This window comes from Arachis ipaensis, chromosome B02 (assembly GCF_000816755.2).
Source record: "Arachis ipaensis cultivar K30076 chromosome B02, Araip1.1, whole genome shotgun sequence".
In the NCBI taxonomy this organism is placed as follows: domain Eukaryota; kingdom Viridiplantae; phylum Streptophyta; class Magnoliopsida; order Fabales; family Fabaceae; genus Arachis; species Arachis ipaensis.
Genome location: NC_029786.2, coordinates 106,445,816 through 106,467,582, shown reverse-complemented (window position 1 = coordinate 106,467,582; position 21,767 = coordinate 106,445,816). Strand labels below are relative to the sequence as shown.

At 36.1% G+C, this 21,767-nt stretch overlaps 3 protein-coding genes and 1 pseudogene across 16 annotated transcripts in view; all 4 read left to right on the top strand.

Annotated features, from left to right (window-relative positions):
• The window catches only part of LOC107626322, a 50,909-nt pseudogene extending 44,831 nt beyond the window's left edge, over positions 1-6,078 (top strand).
• On the top strand, positions 336-14,847 carry LOC107626318 (putative disease resistance RPP13-like protein 1). 10 transcript variants are annotated; one of them, XM_021116641.1, is made up of 5 exons: positions 336-727; positions 2,181-4,655; positions 11,300-12,418; positions 12,535-12,622; positions 12,847-13,195. In XM_021116641.1, exons 1-3 carry the CDS (start codon positions 606-608, stop codon positions 12,396-12,398), a joined length of 3,696 nt encoding a protein of 1,231 aa, XP_020972300.1. In that variant the 5' UTR covers positions 336-605; the 3' UTR covers positions 12,399-12,418; positions 12,535-12,622; positions 12,847-13,195. The 10 variants fall into 10 exon arrangements, with proteins under 10 accessions (XP_020972300.1, XP_020972299.1, XP_020972298.1 ...); XM_021116639.1 differs by lacking the exons at positions 336-727; positions 2,181-4,655; positions 12,535-12,622; positions 12,847-13,195 and adding exons at positions 1,977-2,180; positions 13,722-14,070; positions 14,275-14,347; positions 14,499-14,847 and having other exon boundaries at positions 8,798-12,069; XM_021116635.1 differs by lacking the exons at positions 336-727; positions 2,181-4,655; positions 12,535-12,622; positions 12,847-13,195 and adding exons at positions 1,978-2,180; positions 13,722-14,070; positions 14,187-14,274; positions 14,499-14,847 and having other exon boundaries at positions 8,798-12,069.
• Positions 15,734-21,767, top strand: part of LOC107626321 (putative disease resistance RPP13-like protein 1) — a 22,889-nt gene continuing 16,855 nt past the window's right edge. For 2 of the 5 annotated variants that reach the window (XM_021116645.1, XM_021116643.1), the window contains exons 1-2: positions 15,748-19,795; positions 20,022-20,133. In XM_021116645.1, coding sequence (XP_020972304.1) covers positions 16,098-19,778 — 3,681 coding nt within the window. In that variant the 5' untranslated portion in view covers positions 15,748-16,097 and the 3' untranslated portion in view covers positions 19,779-19,795; positions 20,022-20,133. Of the gene's footprint in view, positions 19,796-20,021; positions 20,134-20,214; positions 20,618-21,767 lie in introns of those variants that run through there. The other 3 variants (XM_016329180.2, XM_016329179.2, XM_021116646.1) reach the window with 3 other exon arrangements.
• The window catches only part of LOC107628025 (putative disease resistance RPP13-like protein 1), a 4,477-nt gene continuing 4,044 nt past the window's right edge, over positions 21,335-21,767 (top strand). The window contains exon 1 of the mRNA XM_021117109.1: positions 21,335-21,726. Within this exon, the coding sequence (XP_020972768.1) occupies positions 21,335-21,726 (392 nt within the window). The remainder of the gene's footprint in view (positions 21,727-21,767) is intronic.

Below are 21,767 nucleotides of genomic sequence, written 5' to 3'. Positions count from 1 at the left end.
TTTATTCTATAATAGGTTTATATTATTTTTATATAATAAAAATAGATAGATAAATAGATAGATAAATAGAGAGATTGATAGATCAATTGATTAAAAAATTTATAAGAAATTTAAAGAAATTAGGTTCGATTAATAACTATTTTAAAATATTTTTATAAAATTGTGAGAGAGATCAAATTAGACCAAATATGAGAGAGACCAAGAGAGATTAAAATAGTTCTTGTTGTTGTGGTTGTTATTATTTTTCGATAAAATGATAATCTCTAAAATGGCCAGAAATTACTAATTTTTTGAACAAATTGATGTGGTTGCTGCACTATCCACTATGCATGATGTATTGGAACCAAATTTTTTTATTCGTTAATTCGAGATTCCTCAATATTTTGCTGTCCAAAAAAAAAATTTACAGCAATGGGTGAAAGACGACCATAAAGTTCATCAAGTCAACTTCACTCACCACCACCACCACACAATCCAAAGACTTGCCTTAGCTTCGAAACCCAGAGAGTACTTTGCAAACTGCTAGCCCTTCCCTCTTCCATCGCCTTTCTTTCTTTGTTCTGAATTCTGATCCCATCTGATCTGCTGCACTTGAAATCCCAATCATGGCTGAAAAACTCTACGGTGGAGCTTACCTCTCTCCCCTTGTTGATGCTGTTTTGGACAACACGACTTCAATACTTGAAGAAGACGACTCTTTCCTCGAAAGGAACAACTTGCTTGTTAGGTTGCAGAATCGTCTGTATGCCATTGCATTGTAAAATAATAGCTTGTTTTTTTTTTTTCGGAACCTACTCTTTTGGAGATTGAGACTTCTATGTTCATGGTCTGCAACGGAAAATTTTCTGTATTATTTTTATAGTGAAGTAAGAGTGGCAAAAGTTAACCAATGAAACAGTACAACACCAAAGAAATGATAAGTTAAGAGAATTCAAAATTTTTAATAATGGATAAACAATGAAAAGGGAATGAATTAAGATGATGATGGTGAACGATTTTTAATAACCATCTGTCCACTTGCATTCACTAACTCTCCTTCTCCATTAGGTGACAACAAGTCCTTGTTATTGGGGTTTAATTCATCATTAGCCACTCGAATCCCTTGGCCATTATTCTTTTGCATACACGTATTTATTTTCCCCCCTCTATTTTATTGTGCATTGTTGATTAAGAATTGTATGTTTCATTAGAAAAATAAAAAAATTAGTCAATAATGCAGCAACAACTATGTTTATCCCACTAAATATAAGTGAAAACTTAAATAGTAACAATAAGATCTTTGACAAGAATAAAAGTTGAAATTTCCTCCTCAAACCATCAAATAAGAGAAGAAATAAAAAATAGGAAGACATGTGAAGGCAGCACTGAGTATCATCAAGAATTACATATTTAGATTTCTTTCTTAAGGATGTAAATCACACACTTGCAAGTGCATCAACCAACTGTTTATCATTCAAAACAACATCCCATAGAATTTATCATCAGAAAATGGTTAATATAATTCACAATTCGTAATGTTATTTTTTCACATATGTTTTAACATTACTTTTTTCTAAAGAAATTGTTAACAGATGTCTAAATTTTCTTAATTTTGTACACTTTCAGTATAACAAATATTTTAAAAGATTGACCAAATATATAGATGGTTGGAGACCGATCAAGTATTTTCGAATTGTAAAAAGACACTGTCATTCGAATAAATGGTCAAAGACCAAAAAAGTATTTATTCTTTTTATTTAAGATAATAGATATGATAAGAATTACTAGAATTCAGTTGTTAAAGAATTAGTAAAGAACCCGATCATAAAGTTCATCAAAGTCAACTTCATCTAAAAAATAGTAAAGTTAATTTTTAGAAAAAAGAAATAAAAATCTAACAAAAGGAAAGGAGAAAAATTATCTTACATTTAAGCCATTAAACATTAATGGTGGAAAGTAATACACATTATTCACCTATAGTTGTTGTGTGGTTAAGGTGAGAAGAGTTTTAATAAAAGTTTTCTTTCTTTGTTATGATCCCATCTGATCTGCTGCACTAGAGATTCACCCATGGCTGCAAAACCTTATGGTGGAGCTTACCTCTCTCCCTTGGTTGAGGTTGTTTTGGATAACCTGTCTTCAATGTTCGAAGATGACTCTGTCCTCAACGGAAACCACTCTGCCCTTGAGTTGCTTGGAAGGTTGCAGAATTGTCTGTATAATGTTGGACCTGTTCTTGATGATGCTGAGCTGAAGCAGTTCAGTGACAAGAAAGTGAAGGAATGGCTTGTTGATCTTCAAGATGCTCTCTATATGGCCGATGACTTGCTCGATGAGATCTCCACTAAAGCCGCCATCGCTGCCACTAAAAGGGATGCAGGTAACTCTTCTTCCTGGTCTCACCTTGTTGATTCATATATAGAAGATACTGGTGACATAGAAAAAATAGTTGGAAGACTAGAGACTGTCGTAGCAGGCAAAATTTCACTTCCTCTGAAGGAGGTTGCAAAGTTGGACATGTCATGGAGATTTCCATCCACATGTCTTGTTGAACCACCGGAGATATGTGGCAGGAAAGAAGACAAGGAGGCCATACTGAAACTGTTGTTGGATGATGATGATGCTGGTGATGGTGATTTATCTGTCATTCCCATTGTGGGCATGGGCGGAATAGGAAAGACTACTTTGGCCCAGTTGGTTTACCACGATGACAAAGTGAAGGAGAGTTTTGATTTTCGAGGTTGGGTTTGTGTGTCGGAAGAGTTTAATGTTGTCAAGGTCACCAAGACTATAATTGAGGCAATAGTTTGGTGGCGTTATGACTTGACAGATTTGAATTTACTTCAGCATGATTTAAGAGAAGAGTTGTCAAGGAAAAAGTTCTTCATTGTCTTGGACGATGTATGGGATAAAAATTATGATGATTTGAATAGGTTTCTAAAACCTTTTCAAAAAGGGGTTAAGGGAAGTAAAATTCTCATAACTACAAGAAATAAAAACGTGGCTTCTATAGTGCAGACTATTTCACCTCATGAACTGAGTCCATTGTCTGATGAAGATTGTTGGTTGGTGTTTTCAAAGCATGCACGTCTTTCAACTATTTCTTCGGAGAATCCAACCCTGGAAAAAATCGGCAGAGATATGGTAAAGAGGTGTGATGGATTGCCCTTGGCAGCTCAAGCCCTTGGAGGCTTATTGCGTGGAAATTCGGATATCAGGTCTTGGAATCATTTACTAAAGAGTGAAATCTGGGAACTTTCAGATGACAAGACAAATGTTGTTCCAGCATTAAGAATAAGTTATTATTTTCTTCCTTCATATTTGAAGCAGTGCTTTATTTATTGTTCCTTGTATCCCAAGAGCTATGAATTTATCAAGGATGAATTGATATTGTTATGGATGGCTGAGAATTTTTTGCAACCAGTAGATAAAAAGACTGTGGAAGAAGTTGGTGGTGAATATTTTGATGAATTAATTGCGAGATCATTTTTCCAACCTCACAATTCCCGCGAAAAGATATTTGTGATGCATAATCTTGTGCATGATTTAGCAATGACGTGTGCTGGAGAATTGTATTTCAGAGCCAAAGAGCTTCGGAATGCAGTTGAGGTTGATATTAAAGCTCGTCATTTGTCACATAATGCCAAAGGCAATTATCCAATGTCAAAACTTTTGGGAGTTTGCGATACAGTAAAACATACAAGGACATTTCTTGAAATCAATTTGGAGACATGGATCCCATTTAACATAGAAAACGCAACTTGTATCTTGTTGTCACAGTTGAAGTACCTGAGAGCGCTGTCGTTGAAACGCTTTCCTCTTGAGTCAGTACCTGATTCAATAGGTGAGTTGATTCATTTGCGTTACTTGGATATCTCTGAGACCAAGATTGTGACATTGCCAGAGTCATTGGGTAACCTATACAATTTGCAGACCTTGAAGTTGAATACCTGTGGGAGTCTGATAACGCTACCTGTTGGCATGAAAGACCTTGTAAATTTGCGTCATCTTGATATTTATGGGACTGGGTTGTATGAGATGCCGAAAGGCATGAGCAATTTGAAAAGTTTGCAGTTTTTAAGTACTTTTGTTGTTGGAAAGCATGAAGAAAACAAGATTAAAGAATTGGGAGCACTTGCAGGTCTACACAAATCAATTTTCATTTCCAAATTGGACAATGTGGTGAACAGCAGTGAAGCTTTGGAGGCAAGAATGTGTGATAAGGATGGCATTGATTCTATGATGTTGACTTGGTGGTGGAGTAGAGAGAATAGAGTTGATTCTGAAATGCAAAGAGATATACTTGACAAGTTACGACCTCACACTAATGTGAAAGAGTTAGATATGTGGGGTTACAGGGGTACAAGATTTCCAGATTGGGTGGGACATTCTTCCTACCACAAAATCACCAAAATAAGACTGGATGGTTGCAGGAGTTGCTGTATGCTTCCTTCATTTGGACAGTTGCCCTCGTTGAAGCACCTATCAATTTCACATTTTAAAAGTCTGGAAAGTGTGGGTGCTGAGTTTTACTTTAACCAGAATGGTGAATCTTGTTTGGAGACACCACCATTCCCAATGCTTGAAACTCTTAAGTTTGACTCATTGGATTGCTGGAAGGAGTGGCGTTCATTGGAGTTCAATGCGTTTCCGAGACTTAGGGAGCTTTCAATACAGTGCTGTCCCATGTTGATACGAGATTTGCCCAATCATCTACCATCTTTGCAATCATTTACTATTGAGGGTTGCGGGCAGCTGAGGTGTTGTGTTCCAAAAGCTCCTGCAATGACCTCTTTAAGCATATTTGTATACGGGAATGAAGTGAGAATTAGAGAGCTACCTCCTTTACTGCGTCAACTATCAATTGGAGGAATCGATCAGGAGCCGAGTGTGAAGGCCATAATGCATATGCAACCGAGTTGCCTCACTTCTTTATGCATCTCACATTGTTCCTCCCACATATTGTTTCCAGTGAGTGCTATTCCTCCATCAGTACAAGAGTTGACGATCGAGAATTGTGGAGAATCATTTGAATTCCAAATGGATGGGCAACATCACTCGCTGCAGAAACTATCAATAGGGAACAGCTGTGATTCACATACATCCTTCTCGTTATTGGATGCCTTTCCAAAACTCGTGAGTGTTCGTATCAGCGGTTGCCAAAAGATGGAGTCTCTCGTGGTGTCACGCTCTCTTTCTTGTCTCCTTTCTTTATATATCTTCTTTTGTGGGAGTTTGAAATCTGTGTCAACGCTATGGATGGCAGCACCTCAGCTTGAGAAACTCTCATTAGTGGATTGCCGAGAGATTGATTTGTATGATACAGGGCATCCACACCGTAGCCTGAGATATCTTGAAATCACCTACAGCGAGAAACTAGTGAGCTCTGCAGCATTCATGCATCCGCAGTTTCATGGGATTACTAATCTTATCTTTTGTTTTGAAGTTTCTGATTACAGTGAGTGTGTGAAGAGCTTCCCAAAGGAAGGTTGGTTGCCTGCCTCCCTTGAGTCCCTCACAATTAAAGGCCTTAGCAGTGTGGGGACTTTGGAATGCAAGGGACTTGCCCACATCACCTCCCTCCAGGAACTGCGTATTGACTATTGTGACAAGTTGGAGAATATTGAGGGAGAAAAGCTGCCTGCCTCTCTAATAAAACTCGGCATCTATGATAGCCCTTTGCTGGCCGAACGATGCGAGAAGAAGGATCCACAGATTTGGCCCAAAATCTCCCACATTCCCGCCCTTCAAGTTGATCGCAGATGGATTTGGTAATCCAACAACATTCTTCATTCTCTCTACAATATTCTTATTCTTCATTCAGTCATTCTTATTAATGTGTTATACTGTTATATCATACCTTCTCATGCAGATTATCCATGGACCCAACAACACAGGGATGAATGCTGAGAAATAAGACAAGAATAGTAAGATTTTTATATACTTTATAATTTGATTACTCAAAAAACATGATAACAGCTGAGACTGAAACCTTCATGCAGAAAGCAATCGAGCAACAATACGTTAGAAAATTTAATACCTTAGCCTCTTTGTTTCCTTTTGGAATCCACACTTTCGAACATTGAGACTTTTGGTTTTGTTTCTGTTTTTTAGAAATTTTATGTTGGTACAATCTGTTGCAGAATTAAGAACATTATTTTTTTTTTCATATTCTTTTATTAGTATTTCATGAAATTAAGGGTTTGTTTGGGTGAGCTTTTCTTAAAAGATCTTTTTTTGAGTTATCTTTTTTTAAAAGATCTTATAGAGAAGTAAAAGTAATTTTATATTTAGATATCTCATGTAAAAAGGTCTTTTTATCTATCAATTATGTTTGGGTATAACAATATAAAAGCACTTTTTTGTTTATTTATTACATGAAAAACATCTTTTTTTTTTAGGAAAAAAGATCTTTTAAAAAAAGATGTAAATTATAGCTTCTCAAAAAAGATCTTTTTTTGATTTTACTAGTGCTTTTACTTTTACTACTAGAAATTTGCCAAACACGTTAAAAAATAAAAAAAGATCTTTTTTCATTGAAAAAAGATCTTTTTTTAACAAAATAATGGCGCCCAAACATGCACTAAAAGTCTTTGCTTAATAATGTCAATTTAAAATTATCAAATAATGTCATCTTTTTTTTTTACCAAAGATAGGAGACTCGAACCCGCATCCTCTTAATTGAGTATGGGAAGACTATGCCATTTGGGCTATAACTCATTGGCTCAAATAATGTCATCTTAACTCAGAACAGTTAACTACTTATTATAAACATATCTGTATAAAAAATCAAAAAACAAAAATATTATTTTAGCTTCTCTTGTAAAAATATAAAATTTTTATGACAAATAAAAACATCTATCTATCTATTAGTAATATATTAAAACAGAACTCACAGTAGTATCTAAATGTATTATTAGTCTTTTAATTTTTTACTACTAAACTACTGGTACATCTTATCTAATTAAATTACTTTGTAATCCTTTTGTTTCTATTTAAAATATATTTTAATTCTTTTATAAAATAAAAAAGTCTGTTACTATTGTTATATTTATTATGTAATAAAAAAATAAGTTACTCTATATTTTTAATATTAATATTAATTTTTTTAATAGGTATAAATTAAATTAAATTTGGACTAGCATTGATAAGTTTTAAAATATTATTACTATCATTTTCCTTAACAATCTATGCCTGTTACATTTTCGTTAATTAGTGTTCATATAATACAATACGAGTTCCGCTAGGGCCAATGAAGTATTTGTATAATGTGTACAATAGACTATTTATTTGACTCAATATGAGTTAAAAAATGAACATTTAGGATAAAATATTACTAATTTTTCAAACACAATACACCCATACTATCTAGAATAACCATCCGAATACTAGAGATAATAAACATCTAATATCCTACTGAATCGAACATCCCTATACCCCATACACATTGTATAGATACTCCATTAGCTCCCTATACTTCCTCATACAATAAATACAATAAAAATTACTATAACTAGATTAAGACTTACACATTACATAGAAAGCTAAATTAATTATACAAATTATATTATATAGTATAAATTTAAAAACGATTAATAACTATTTTAAAATATTTTTATAAAATTGTGAGAGAGATCAAATTAGACCAAATATGAGAGAGACCGAGAGAAAATAAAATAGTTACGGTTTTTGTTAGGCTCGCAATGGGTAAGGTAGGGTAGAGTTTGGACTCTATCCTATCCTATTTCGCGGGTTAAAAATGTTTTTAAAAATTTACCATATTTTATTTGCGGGTTTAGAATTTTTCAACCATAATTCTATCCACACCCTAAAATTCTAAACTCTACTATACTCGTATCCTACCTGCGGAAAAATAAAAAAAATTTAAACAAATATAAAAGCCAATCTTTCTAAATTTTATACATATTAATAAAATAAAAAAATAAAAAATTAAATTTAAATTAAAATTAAAAACAATAAAATTTTAAAAAAATCTAATATAAAATTACAAATAATAGAATTATCAACTAACTTAGTTATTTTAAATTTTTATAAGAAAAAAATTGTGATTTCAACCCTCATTTTTTTTATTACATATATAACTCTTACATATATATTACATAATACACTAAGAGTATGGATAACGTAAGATAGGGTATCCTACTTTATAGGCAGATAAATACGGTATCCTACCCTATCTGCAGCAAATCAAGTAGTCAATCCTATTCGAACGAATTTGGTTCGAATTAGATACCACATATAAGATATAAATTGCCAGCCCCACTTGTCGATTGTTGTCGTTGTTATTATTTTTCGATTACACACGTGATAAAATGATAATTTCCGCCCTAGGGTATGAATTACTAATTTCTTGAACAAATTGATGTGGTTGCTGCAATATCCACTATGCATGATGTATTGGAACCAAATTTTTTTATTCGTTAATTCGAGATTCCTCAATATTTTGCTGTCCAAAAAAAAAAATAATTACAGCAATGGGTGAAAGACGACCATAAAGTTCATCAAGTCAACTTCACTCATCACCACCACCACACAATCCAAAGACTTGCCTTAGCTTCTGCTTCAGAAACCCAGAGAGTACTTTGCAAACTGATAACCCTTCCCTCTTCCATCGCCTTTCTTTCTTTGTTCTGAATTCTGATCCCATCTGATCTGCTGCACTTGAAATCCCAATCATGACTGAAAAACTCTACGGTGGAGCTTACCTCTCTCCCCTTGTTGATGCTGTTTTGGACAACACGACTTCAATACTTGAAGAAGACGACTCTTTCCTCGAAAGGAACAACTTACTTCAAAGGTTGCAGACTTGTCTGTATGATGTTGGACCTGTTCTTGATGATGCTGAGCTGAAGCAGTTCACTGACAAGAGAGTCAAGAAGTGGCTTGTTGATCTCCAAGATGCTCTCTATTTCGCTGATGACTTGCTCGACGAACTCTCTACTCAAGCCGCTATTGCTGCCACTCAAAGGGATCCAGGTAACTCTTCTTCCTGGTCTCGGCTTGTTGATTCGTATATTGAAGATAATGGCGACATGGAAAAAATAGTTGGCAAACTAGAGTCCGTTGTAAGACGCAAACATTATCTTGGTCTGGAGAAGAGTGCCAAGGTGGACATGTCATGGAGAATTCCATCAACGTCTCTCCTTGAACCATCAGAGATATGTGGCCGTAAAGAAGACAAGGAGGCCATACTGAAACTGTTGTTGGATGATGATGATGCTGCTGATGTTGATTTATCTGTCATTCCCATTGTGGGCATGGGCGGAATAGGAAAGACCACTTTGGCCCAATTGGTTTACCATGATGACAAAGTGGGGAAGAATTTCAATTTTCAAGCTTGGGTATGTGTGTCAGAAGAGTTTGATATTGTCAAGGTCACCAAGACTATAATCGAGGCAATAACTTCGAGTTCTTGTAACTTGACAGATTTGAATTTACTTCAGCTTGATTTAAAGGAAAAGTTGTCTAGGCAAAAGTTCTTTGTTGTCTTCGACGATGTTTGGAATGAAAATTATGATGATTGGAATAGGCTTCTAAAACCTTTTCAGAAAGGGGTTAAGGGAAGTAAAATTCTCATAACTACTAGAAGTAAAAAGGTGGCTTCTGTAGTGCAAACCGTTTCACCTCTTGAACTGAGTTCATTGTCTGATGAAGATTGTTGGTTGGTGTTTTCAAAGCATGCATGTCTTTCAACTATTTCTATGGAGAATCCAACCCTGGAAAATGTCAGCAAAGAGATCGTAAAGAAGTGTGGTGGATTGCCCTTGGCAGCTCAAGCTCTTGGAGGCTTATTGCGTGGAAATTCTGATGTCAAGTATTGGAATCATATATTGAAGAGTGAGATCTGGGAACACTCCGATAGCAAAATAAATGTTGTTCCAGCATTAAAAATAAGTTATTACTTTCTTCCTTCATATTTGAAGGAATGCTTTGTTTATTGTTCCTTGTATCCCAAGGACTACGAATTTAGCAAAGATGAATTGATATTGTTATGGATGGCTGAGAATTTTTTGCAACCAGTAGGTAAAAAGACTATGGAAGAAGTTGGTGGTGAATATTTTGATGAATTAATTGCGAGATCATTTTTCCAACCTCATCATACTCGCCAAAAGACGATTTTCGTACCTCCCCACAAGACGTTTGTGATGCATGATCTCGTGCATGATTTAGCAATGATCTTTGCTGGAGAATTCTATTTCAGAGCTGAAGAGTTTCAGAATGCAAGTGAGGTTGATATTAAAACTCGTCGTTTGTCACATATTGCCAATGGCAATTATCCAATGTCAAAACTTTTGGGAGTTTGTGATAGAGTGAATCATACAAGGACATTTCTTGAAATCAATTTGAACGCGTGGATTCCATTCAATATGGAAAATGCACCTTGTATCTTGTTGTCAAAGTTGCAGTACCTGAGAGCATTGTCGTTCAAATGCTTTCCTCTTGAGTCACTGCCGGATTCAATAGGTGGATTGATTCATCTACGTTACTTGGATCTGTCTCAGACCTGCATAGTGACATTGCCAGAGTCATTGTGTAACCTGTACAATTTGCAGACTTTGAAGCTGGTTGAATGCCGGGAACTACATATTCTTCCTGTTGGGATGAAAGATCTTATGAATTTGCGTCATCTTGATACTAGAGGGACTCATTTGTATGAGATGCCAAAAGGCTTAAGTAAATTGAAAAACTTACAGTTTTTAAGTGACTATGTTGTCGGGAAACATGAAGAAAACAAGATTAAAGAATTGGGAGCACTTGCAGATCTACAGGAATCTATTTGCATTGGCAAATTGGAGAATGTGGTGAGCAGCAGTGAAGCTTTGGAGGCAAGAATGTTTGATAAAGATGGAATTGAGTCTTTGACGTTGGGTTGGCAGCCAGATGAAGATGAAAATATAGTTGATTCCCAAATTGTAAGAGAGATACTGGACAAGTTGCAACCTCACAGAAATTTGAAAGGACTAAAAATCTGGAATTACAGGGGTACAACATTTTCAGATTGGTTAGGAAATTCTTCTTACCACAACATCACCAGGGTAGTTCTGTATCTTTGCAGGAATTGTTGTATGCTTCCTTCACTTGGACAGTTGCCCTCTTTAAAGCACCTTGAAATTGGATTTTTTGATAGTCTGGGGATTGTGGGTGCTGAGTTTTACTTTTCCCTGAAAGATGAATGTTGTTTGGAGACACCACCGTTTCCAAAGCTCGAAACTCTCTCGTTTTCGTCAATGGATTGCTGGAAGGAGTGGCGTTCATTGGAGTTCAATGCATTCCCTCGACTTAGGGAGCTTAAAATAAGTTCGTGTCCGATGTTGAGTGGAGATTTGCCCAATCATCTACCGTCTTTGCAATCACTTGAGATTGAGAATTGCGAGCAGCTGAGTTTTTGTGTTCCAAGAGCTCCTGCAATGACCTCTTTAATCATAAAAGGCGGGAATGAAGTGAGAATTGGGGAGCTACCTCCTTTACTACGTCAAATATCAATTGAAGGAAGCCATCATCAAGTGGAGTGGGTTGTGGAGGCCATTAGGCACACGCAACTGAGTTGCCTGACGTCATTATCCATCGCAGGTTGTTCCACCCAAATATGGTTTCCAGTGAGTGGTATTCCCGCATCACTACAAGAGTTGATGATTCGGGATTGCAGAGAATTAGAATTCGAAATGGATGGGCAACATCACTCGCTGCAGAAACTATCAATACAGAACAGCTGTGATTCGGTTACATCCTTCTCATTGTTGGATGCCTTTCCGAATCTCAAGGATGTTGGAATCATAAAGTGTGAAAAGATGGAGTCTATTGTGGTGTCAGGGTCTCTTTCATGTCTCCGTTCTTTAGATATCAAGAATTGTGGGAGTTTGAAATCCGTGTCAAGGCTATGGATGGCAGCACCTCAGCTAGAATTACTCGTATTAGTGGGTTGCCCAGAGATGGATTTGTCTGCTACAGGGGATGGGGATCCACACCGTAGCCTGAGAAATCTTGCCATCGACTACAGCAAGAAACTGGTGAGCTCTGCAGCATTCATGAATTCGCAGTTTCATGGGCTTACTCAACTTACCGTTGTAGGTGGAAACGACAAGAGTGTGAGTGTGAAGTGTTTCCCAAAGGAAGGTTGGTTGCCTGCCTCGCTTGAGTCTCTCACATTGTATGACATTAAAAGTGTGGAGACGTTGGAATGCAAGGGACTTGCCCACCTCACCTCCCTCCAAGAATTATGTATTTATCATTGTCCCAAGTTGGAGAACATTGAGGGAGAAAAGCTGCCTGCCTCTCTAACACAACTCATCATCTGTGGAACTCCTTTGCTGGGTAAACGGTGTGAGTTGAAGGACCCACAGCTTTGGCCCAAAATTTCCCACATCCCCCACATTCAAGTTGATTGGAGATGGATTTAGTAATCTAACAACTTCAACAGGTATTTGTTTATACTCTGCATATAAATTCAGTCACTATTTTTCATTCTTTTTTCTTAGTTGTTCATGTGTTATACCTTTCCTTACTTAACAGTAACACTTGCACCTTCTCATACAGAATATACATGAACCCAACAACACAACTTCTCCAGCTATGCTTTTGCTTTTACTGCATGAATAATATTGAGTCATTGCAATACACACAGGTGAATGCTGAGGAATTCTCACTATCACTGCTTTCATTTAAGTGCTTAAGAAAGAAACCTCATGTCATAAGTGGTATGGATAGCTGAACTAACGGTTTTTTTGGACAAAATATCATTTCATGAAAATTTATATCTTCACAGACAAGGAATAATTATATACTTTATAATGTTTGAGTAACATTGATTACTCAAAAAATATGATAACTTATATGTGTTGGAAACAGGTGAGAGTGAAACTTCCATGGAGAAAGCAAATGAGCAACAAGAGAGAGCCACAATCATGGACACAATTGAGCAAGTGTTCATTGCATTGGAAAATTTAATACATTAGCTTCTTTATTTTCTTTTGGAACCTACCCTTCTGAAGATTGAGACTTTTGGTTTTGGTATTTACTTTTTAGAAATTTCATGGTCATGGTTCTCTTTGAAAGATTCATGTTGGTACATTCTTTTACAGACATATAGTTGTTTTTTTGAGATTTTTGAATTTGATTTGAATGTGTCATATGCTACTATATTGGTGAATTACCTTGGCGTTTATATATTGGAGCATTGTGATTAATTGTTTTACACAATTAAGCCTTTGTGATTTAAGATTTTCTTTTTCTGTTTTTTGTGTATTGTGGACAAAGAATTTCCTCTAATTAAGAACATTACTTTTCTTATATTCTTAGTATTTCATCAAACTAAAAGTCTTTGCTTGACAATGTCAATTTGAAAATCAAATGATGTTACTTTAACTAAGGAACAATCAACAATTAAACAACTTATTATAAACATATCAGTATAAAAAATTAAAAACATTAACTTAGCTTCTTATGTAGAAAGATAAGATTTTTATGACAAATATTTCATCTGTTTCAAAGTGTTTCTGTTAAATGTTAATTATGCAGAAGGTATAACTAAAGTAGCAACTAAAAAGAAAACCGTTATAATATTCATTTGTCAAATGTCTTATTTTTATTATCTTTTATATTGTAAAATTACCATCTATGTAAAATTGATGATGAAGCATAATTATAGAAATCAGTATAGCATGTGAGCTCTGCAGCATTCATGAATTCGCAGTTTCATGGGCTTACTCAACTTACCGTTGTAGGTGGAAACGACAAGAGTGTGAGTGTGAAGTGTTTCCCAAAGGAAGGTTGGTTGCCTGCCTCGCTTGAGTCTCTCACATTGTATGACATTAAAAGTGTGGAGACGTTGGAATGCAAGGGACTTGCCCACCTCACCTCCCTCCAAGAATTATGTATTTATCATTGTCCCAAGTTGGAGAACATTGAGGGAGAAAAGCTGCCTGCCTCTCTAACACAACTCATCATCTGTGGAACTCCTTTGCTGGGTAAACGGTGTGAGTTGAAGGACCCACAGCTTTGGCCCAAAATTTCCCACATCCCCCACATTCAAGTTGATTGGAGATGGATTTAGTAATCTAACAACTTCAACAGGTATTTGTTTATACTCTGCATATAAATTCAGTCACTATTTTTCATTCTTTTTTCTTAGTTGTTCATGTGTTATACCTTTCCTTACTTAACAGTAACACTTGCACCTTCTCATACAGAATATACATGAACCCAACAACACAACTTCTCCAGCTATGCTTTTGCTTTTACTGCATGAATAATATTGAGTCATTGCAATACACACAGGTGAATGCTGAGGAATTCTCACTATCACTGCTTTCATTTAAGTGCTTAAGAAAGAAACCTCATGTCATAAGTGGTATGGATAGCTGAACTAACGGTTTTTTTGGACAAAATATCATTTCATGAAAATTTATATCTTCACAGACAAGGAATAATTATATACTTTATAATGTTTGAGTAACATTGATTACTCAAAAAATATGATAACTTATATGTGTTGGAAACAGGTGAGAGTGAAACTTCCATGGAGAAAGCAAATGAGCAACAAGAGAGAGCCACAATCATGGACACAATTGAGCAAGTGTTCATTGCATTGGAAAATTTAATACATTAGCTTCTTTATTTTCTTTTGGAACCTACCCTTCTGAAGATTGAGACTTTTGGTTTTGGTATTTACTTTTTAGAAATTTCATGGTCATGGTTCTCTTTGAAAGATTCATGTTGGTACATTCTTTTACAGACATATAGTTGTTTTTTTGAGATTTTTGAATTTGATTTGAATGTGTCATATGCTACTATATTGGTGAATTACCTTGGCGTTTATATATTGGAGCATTGTGATTAATTGTTTTACACAATTAAGCCTTTGTGATTTAAGATTTTCTTTTTCTGTTTTTTGTGTATTGTGGACAAAGAATTTCCTCTAATTAAGAACATTACTTTTCTTATATTCTTAGTATTTCATCAAACTAAAAGTCTTTGCTTGACAATGTCAATTTGAAAATCAAATGATGTTACTTTAACTAAGGAACAATCAACAATTAAACAACTTATTATAAACATATCAGTATAAAAAATTAAAAACATTAACTTAGCTTCTTATGTAGAAAGATAAGATTTTTATGACAAATATTTCATCTGTTTCAAAGTGTTTCTGTTAAATGTTAATTATGCAGAAGGTATAACTAAAGTAGCAAGAAAACAGAAAACCGTTATAATATTCATTTGTCAAATGTCTTATTTTTATTATCTTTTATATTGTAAAATTACCATCTATGTAAAATGAAGCATAAGGAGAGATTAGAGAGATTAAAATAGTTGCGGTTGTTGTTGTCGTGGTTATTATTTTTCCATTACACACATATGATAAAATGATAAACTCGGAAATGGCCAGAAATTACTAATTTCTTGAACAAATTGATGTGGTTGCTGCTAGACCACTATGAATTTAAGGATTAATAACTATTTTAAAATATTTTTATAAAATTGTGAGAGAGGTCAAATTAGACCAAATATGAGAGAGAGCAAGAGAGATTAAAATAGTTGCGGTTGTTGTTGTCGTGGTTATTATTTTTCCATTACACACATATGATAAAATGATAAACTCGGAAATGGCCAGAAATTACTAATTTCTTGAACAAATTGATGTGGTTGCTGCACTATCCACTAGACCACTATGCATGATGTATTGGAACCAAAAATCGTGGGAATGGATCTTTTTAATTGTTAAAAAAGATTGAAAGAGTAAAGTATAATTTTTAACTTTTTATTATTTTTTTTCTCATATTTTTTTTTGTTTCACTTATAAAATTAATAGTAAAAGATCACAATGGAGAGTATTTTTTCATTCCTTAATTCGAGATTCCTCAATATTTTGCTGTCCAAAAAAAAAAATTTACAGCAATGGGTGAAAGACCACCGTAAAGTTCATCAAGTCAACTTCACTCACCACCACCACCACACGATCCAAAGACTTGCCTTAGCTTCTGCTTCAGAAACCCAGAGAGTACTTTGCAAACTGCTAACCCTTCCCTCTTCCATCGTCTTTCTTTCTTTGTTCTGAATTCTGATCCCATCTGATCTGCTGCACTTGAAATCCACCCATCATGGCTGAAAAACTCTATGGTGGAGCTTACCTCTCTCCCCTTGTTGATGCTGTTTTGGACAACACGATTTCAATACTTGAAGAAGACGACTCTTTCCTCGAAAGGAACAACTTGCTTGAAAGGTTGCAGACTTGTCTGTATGATGTTGGACCTGTTCTTGATGATGCTGAGCTGAAACAGTTCACTAACAAGAGAGTCAAGAAGTGGCTTGTTGATCTCCAAGATGCTCTCTATATAGCCGATGACTTGCTCGATGAGATCTCCACTATAGCCGCCATCGATGTCACTCAAAGGGATCCAGGTAACTCTTCTTCCTGCTCTCGTCTTGTTGATTGGTATATTCAAGATAATGGCGACATGGAAAAAATAGTTGGCAAACTAGAGTCTGTTGTAAGACGCAAACATTATCTTGGTCTGGAGAAGAGTGCCAAGGTGGACATGTCATGGAGAATTCCATCCACATCTCTCCTTGAACCATCCGAGATATGTGGCCGTAAAGAAGACAAGGAGGCCATACTGAAACTGTTGTTGGATGATGATGATGCTGCTGATTTATCTGTTATTCCCATTGTCGGCATGGGCGGAATAGGAAAGACCACTTTGGCCCAATTGGTTTACCATGATGACAAAGTGGAGAAGAATTTCAATTTTCAAGCTTGGGTATGTGTGTCAGAAGAGTTTGATATTGTCAAGGTCACCAAGACTATAATCGAGGCAATAACTTCGAGTTCTTGTAATCTGACAGATTTGAATTTACTTCAACATGATTTAAAGCAAATGTTGTCAAGGGAAAAGTTCTTTGTTGTCTTGGACGATGCATGGAATGAAAATTATGATGATTGGAATACACTTCTAAAACCTTTTCAGAAAGGGGTTAAGGGAAGTAAAATTCTCATAACTACTAGAAGTAAAAGAGTGGCCTCTGTAGTGCAAACTGTTTTACCTCATGAACTAAGTCCATTGTCTGATGATGATTGTTGGTTGGTGTTTTCAAAACATGCACGTCTTTCAACTGTTTCTGTGGAGAATCCAACCCTGGAAAAAATTGGTAGAGATATCGTAAAGAAGTGTGATGGATTGCCCTTGGCAGCTCAAGCCCTTGGAGGCTTATTACGTGGAAATTCAGATGTCAGGTATTGGAATCATTTGTTGAAGAGTGAGATCTGGGAACTTTCAGATGAAAAGATAAAGGTTGTTCCAGCATTAAGAATCAGTTATTATTATCTTCCTTCATACTTGAAGGAGTGCTTTGTTTATTGTTCCTTGTATCCCAAGGACTATGAATTTGAAAAAAATGAACTGATCTTGTTATGGATGGCGGAAAATTTTTTACAACCAGTAGGAAAAAAGACTTTAGAAGAAGTTGGTGGTGAATATTTTGATGAATTAATTGCAAGATCATTTTTCCAACCTCATAATACTCTGGAAAAGGTTTTTGTAATGCATGATCTCATACATGATTTGGCTATGATTTTTGCTGGAGGATTCTATTTTAGAGCTGAAGAACTTGAGCATGCAGTTGAGGTTGATATTAAAACTCGTCGTTTATCACATAATGCCAAAGGCAATTATCCAATGTCAAAATTTTTCGGAGTATGTGATAGAGTAAGACATACGAGGACATTTCTTGAAGTCAATTTGGAGTCATGGATCCCATTTAACATGGAAAATGCACCTTGTATCATGTTGTCACAGTTGAAGTACATGAGAGCTTTGTCGTTCAAAAGCTTTCCTCTTGAGTCAGTGCCTGATTCAATATGTGAGTTGATTCATTTGCGTTATTTGGATCTCTCTGAGACCTACATTGTGTCACTACCGGGGTCTTTTGGTAGTCTGTACAATTTGCAGACCTTGAAGCTATTTCGTTGTAAAAAACTGAAAATGCTTCCGGTTGGCATGAAAGATCTTGTAAATTTGCGCCATCTTGATATTAGAAAGACTTGTCTGTCTGAGATGCCGGAAGGCATGAGCAAATTGAAAAGTTTGCAGTTTTTAAGCGACTATGTTGTTGGGAAGTGTGAAGAGAACAAGATCACAGAATTGGGAGGACTTGCAAATCTACAGCAATGTATTTCCATTGCCAAATTGGAGAATGTGGTCAACGGCAGTGAAGCTTCGATGGCAAGAATGTTTGATAAGGATGGCATTAGCTCTTTGCTCTTGAGGTGGTCATTGGATAAAGATGAGAATACAGCTGATTCCCAAATAGAAAGAGAGATACTTAACAAGTTACAACCTCATAGTAATTTGAAAGGACTAGAAATCGTGGGTTATAGGGGTACAACATTTCCAGATTGGTTGGGACATTCTTCCTACCACAACATCACCAAAATAACATTGCTTAGTTGTAGGAATTGTCGAATGCTTCCTTCACTTGGGCAGTTGCCCTTTTTGAAGAACCTATACATTTCAGAGTTTGACAGTGTGGGGATTGTGGATGCTGAGTTTTACTTTAACCAGAATGCTGAATCTTGTTTGGAGACACCACCATTCCCAATGCTTGAAACTCTTTGGTTTCAATCAATGCCTCACTGGAAGGAATGGCGTTTATTGGAGTTCAATGCATTTCCTCGACTTAGGGAGCTTACCATAAGGGAGTGTCCCATGTTGAGAGGAGATTTGCCGAATCATCTACCATCTTTGCAATCACTTACTATTTTCAATTGCGAGCAGCTCAGTTGTTGCCTTCCAAGTGCTCCTGCAGTTAGCACTTTATACATTGATGGTGGTAATAAAGTGAGAATTCGGGAGCTACCTCCTTCACTGTGTCGTCTATCAATTGAAGGAAACCATCAAGTGGAGTCCGTGGTGGATGTCATTACGCACACGAAACTGATTTACCTCACGTCTTTATCCATCTCATGTTGTTCCTCCCACATTTGGGTTCCAGTGACTGCTATCCCCCCATCACTGCAACAGTTGGCGATAGTGGATTGCAGAGAATTAGAATTCCAAATGGATGGCCAACACCACTCACTTCAGGAACTATACATACGTAGCAGCTGTGATTCACATAAATCATTCTCGTTGTTGGATGCATTTCCAAATCTCAAGGATGTTTATATTATGGAGTGTGAAAAGATGGAGTCTATTGTGGTGTCAGGCTCACTTTCAAGTCTCCGTTCTTTATTCATCAAGAATTGTAGGAGTTTGAAATCCATATGGACGATATGGATGGCAACACCTCAGCTAGATGAACTCGGAATATTGGGTTGCACAGAGATGGATTTGTATGCTACAGGAGATACACACTGTAGCTTGAGATCTCTTGCCATCAGCTACTGCCAGAAACTGGTGAGCTCTGCACCATTCACGAATTCCCAATTTCATGGGCTTACAGATCTTTGGATTTCTGGTGAACATGATGAGAGTGTGAAGTGCATCCCAAAGGAAGGTTGGTTGCCTGCCTCCCTTGAGTCTCTCACACTGTTTCGCATGAAAAATGTGGAGACGTTGGAATGCAAGGGACTTGCCCACCTCACCTCCCTCCAACGTTTAACTATTAATGAATGTCCCATGTTGGAGAATATGGACGGTGAAAAGCTGCCTTCCTCTCTAATAAAACTAAGCATCTGTGAAAGCCCTTTGCTGGGCAATCGATGTGAGAAGAAGGATCCACAGCTTTGGCCCAAAATCTCCCACATCCGCGCCATTAAAGTTGATAGCAGATGGATTTGGTAATCCAACAACTTCAACAGGTAACTGTTTATCTCTCTCTCTCTTTCTCTCTCTCATACACACACACAACGTTATTCTTATTCCCGAAATATATTTATACTTTTCATCATGATTTATACTCTGCATATAAAGTGAGTCACGAGTTTTCATTCTTCATTCTGTCTACAGTATTCTTATTCTTCATTCAATCATTCTTATTAATCTGTTATACCATTCCTTACTTAACACTTATACCTTCTCATAAAGATTATCCATCGACCCAACAACACAACTTCTCCACCTATGCTTTCTCGCTGCATGAACAATATTCAATCATTGCAATACACAGGGCTGAATGCTGAGAAATAAGACAGGAACAGTAAGATTTTTTACATATTTTATAATGTTCGAATAACATTGATTACTCAAAAAATATGATGACTTATATGTGGCGTAACAGCTGAGACTGAAACTTTTATGCAGAAAGCAAACCAGCAACAAGGGAGAGCCACAATCATGGACACAATTGAGCAAGTCACCATTTAACACCTTAGCTTCTTTATTTCCTTTTGGAATCTACCCTTTTGAACATTGAGACTTTTGGTTTCGTTTCTGCTTTTTCTAGAAATTTCATGGTCATGCTTCTTTTTGGAAGATTCATGTTGGTACCTTCTGTTGCAGACATGTATTTGAATTTTCGGGATTTTTGAATTTGATTAGAATGTGTCATATGCTACTATATTGGTGAAGAGCGTTATTAATTGTTTTGCACCATTAAGCCTTTGTGATATAAGATATTCTTTTTTGTTTGTTGTGAATTGTGGACAACAAATTGCTTCTAATTAAGAACATTACTTTTTTCATATTCTTTTTATCAGTATTTCATGAAACTAAAACAACGAGAGATTGCCAGCTAATAGAAATTTCTTTCCATTGACTCTATAATTGTATCATCAGTGATAATCATATATAGTAGAACTACAGCTTGTTTTAGTTTATTTAATTGGTAATGGGCTACAGCATGTTCTTGAACTACTAAAATAATTCAACAACAAAGCTTATATACTAAATAGAAACAATAAAATCCTTGAGAATCAATAAACTTGAAAGTTTCCAGCTCAAACCAATAAAAAAAGAAGGCAGCAATAAGTATCATGATTTCATGAAGAGTTAGTTACATAGACTTTCCTAAGCATGTGATTGGTACACTTATGATTGCATCCACCAACTGTTTATCTTTCCCCATTTCACAGCTCTTGTTATATCAGATCTTAAACAAAGGAAGCAGAGCCTAAAAACGTGTATTGTTAATTTTCATTAATGGGTAATTCCGTAATTGTGCTACAAAAATCAACATTAATTTTTTGGTGCCGTACCCAAAAACTAGCATTATTCCACCACGTGATTTTGTCCGAAGATCATGAGTTCATGAAGTCAACTTTCAAAAACAGACACTTCCCTTAGCTTCGGTTTCAAAAAACACAGATAGTACATTGCAAACTGCGAACCCTTCCCTCAACCATCACCTTTCTTTCTTTGTTCTGATCCAATCTGATCTGCTGCTGCAGTTGAGATTCAATATGGCTGCAAAACTTGATGGCGGAGCTTATCTCACTTCCTTTGTTGATGCCGTTTTAGACCAGTTGTCTTCAATACTTGAAGATGACTCTGTCCTTGAAGGAAACTACTCTGCCCAGGAGTTGCTTGGAAGGTTGGAGAAAAGTCTGTATGATGTTGGACCTGTTCTTGATGATGCTGAGCAAAAGCAGTTCACTGACAAGAGAGTCAAGAAGTGGCTTGTTGATCTCCAAGATGCTCTCTATATGGCCGATGACTTGCTCGATGAACTCTCCACTGAAGCCGCTATCGCTGCCACTCAAAGGGGTCCAGGTAACTCTTCTTCCAAGTCTCGTGTTGTTGATTCATATATTGAAGATACTGGTGGCATGGGAAAAATAGTTGGCACACTAGAGTCTGTTGTAGCAAAGAAAAATTATTTTCGTCTCAAAGAGA

Coding starts and splice junctions, on each gene's coding strand:
- LOC107626318 (XM_021116639.1), top strand. CDS start 2,050: ATGGCTGCAAAACCTTATGGTGGAGCTTACCTCTCTCCCTTGGTTGAG. Junction 2,181..8,797: donor GCCCTTGAGTTGCTTGGAAG/GTTGCAGAATTG, acceptor CTTACTTCAAAG/GTTGCAGACTTGTCTGTATG. Junction 12,070..13,721: donor TACTCAACTTACCGTTGTAG/GTGGAAACGACA, acceptor TTACCGTTGTAG/GTGGAAACGACAAGAGTGTG.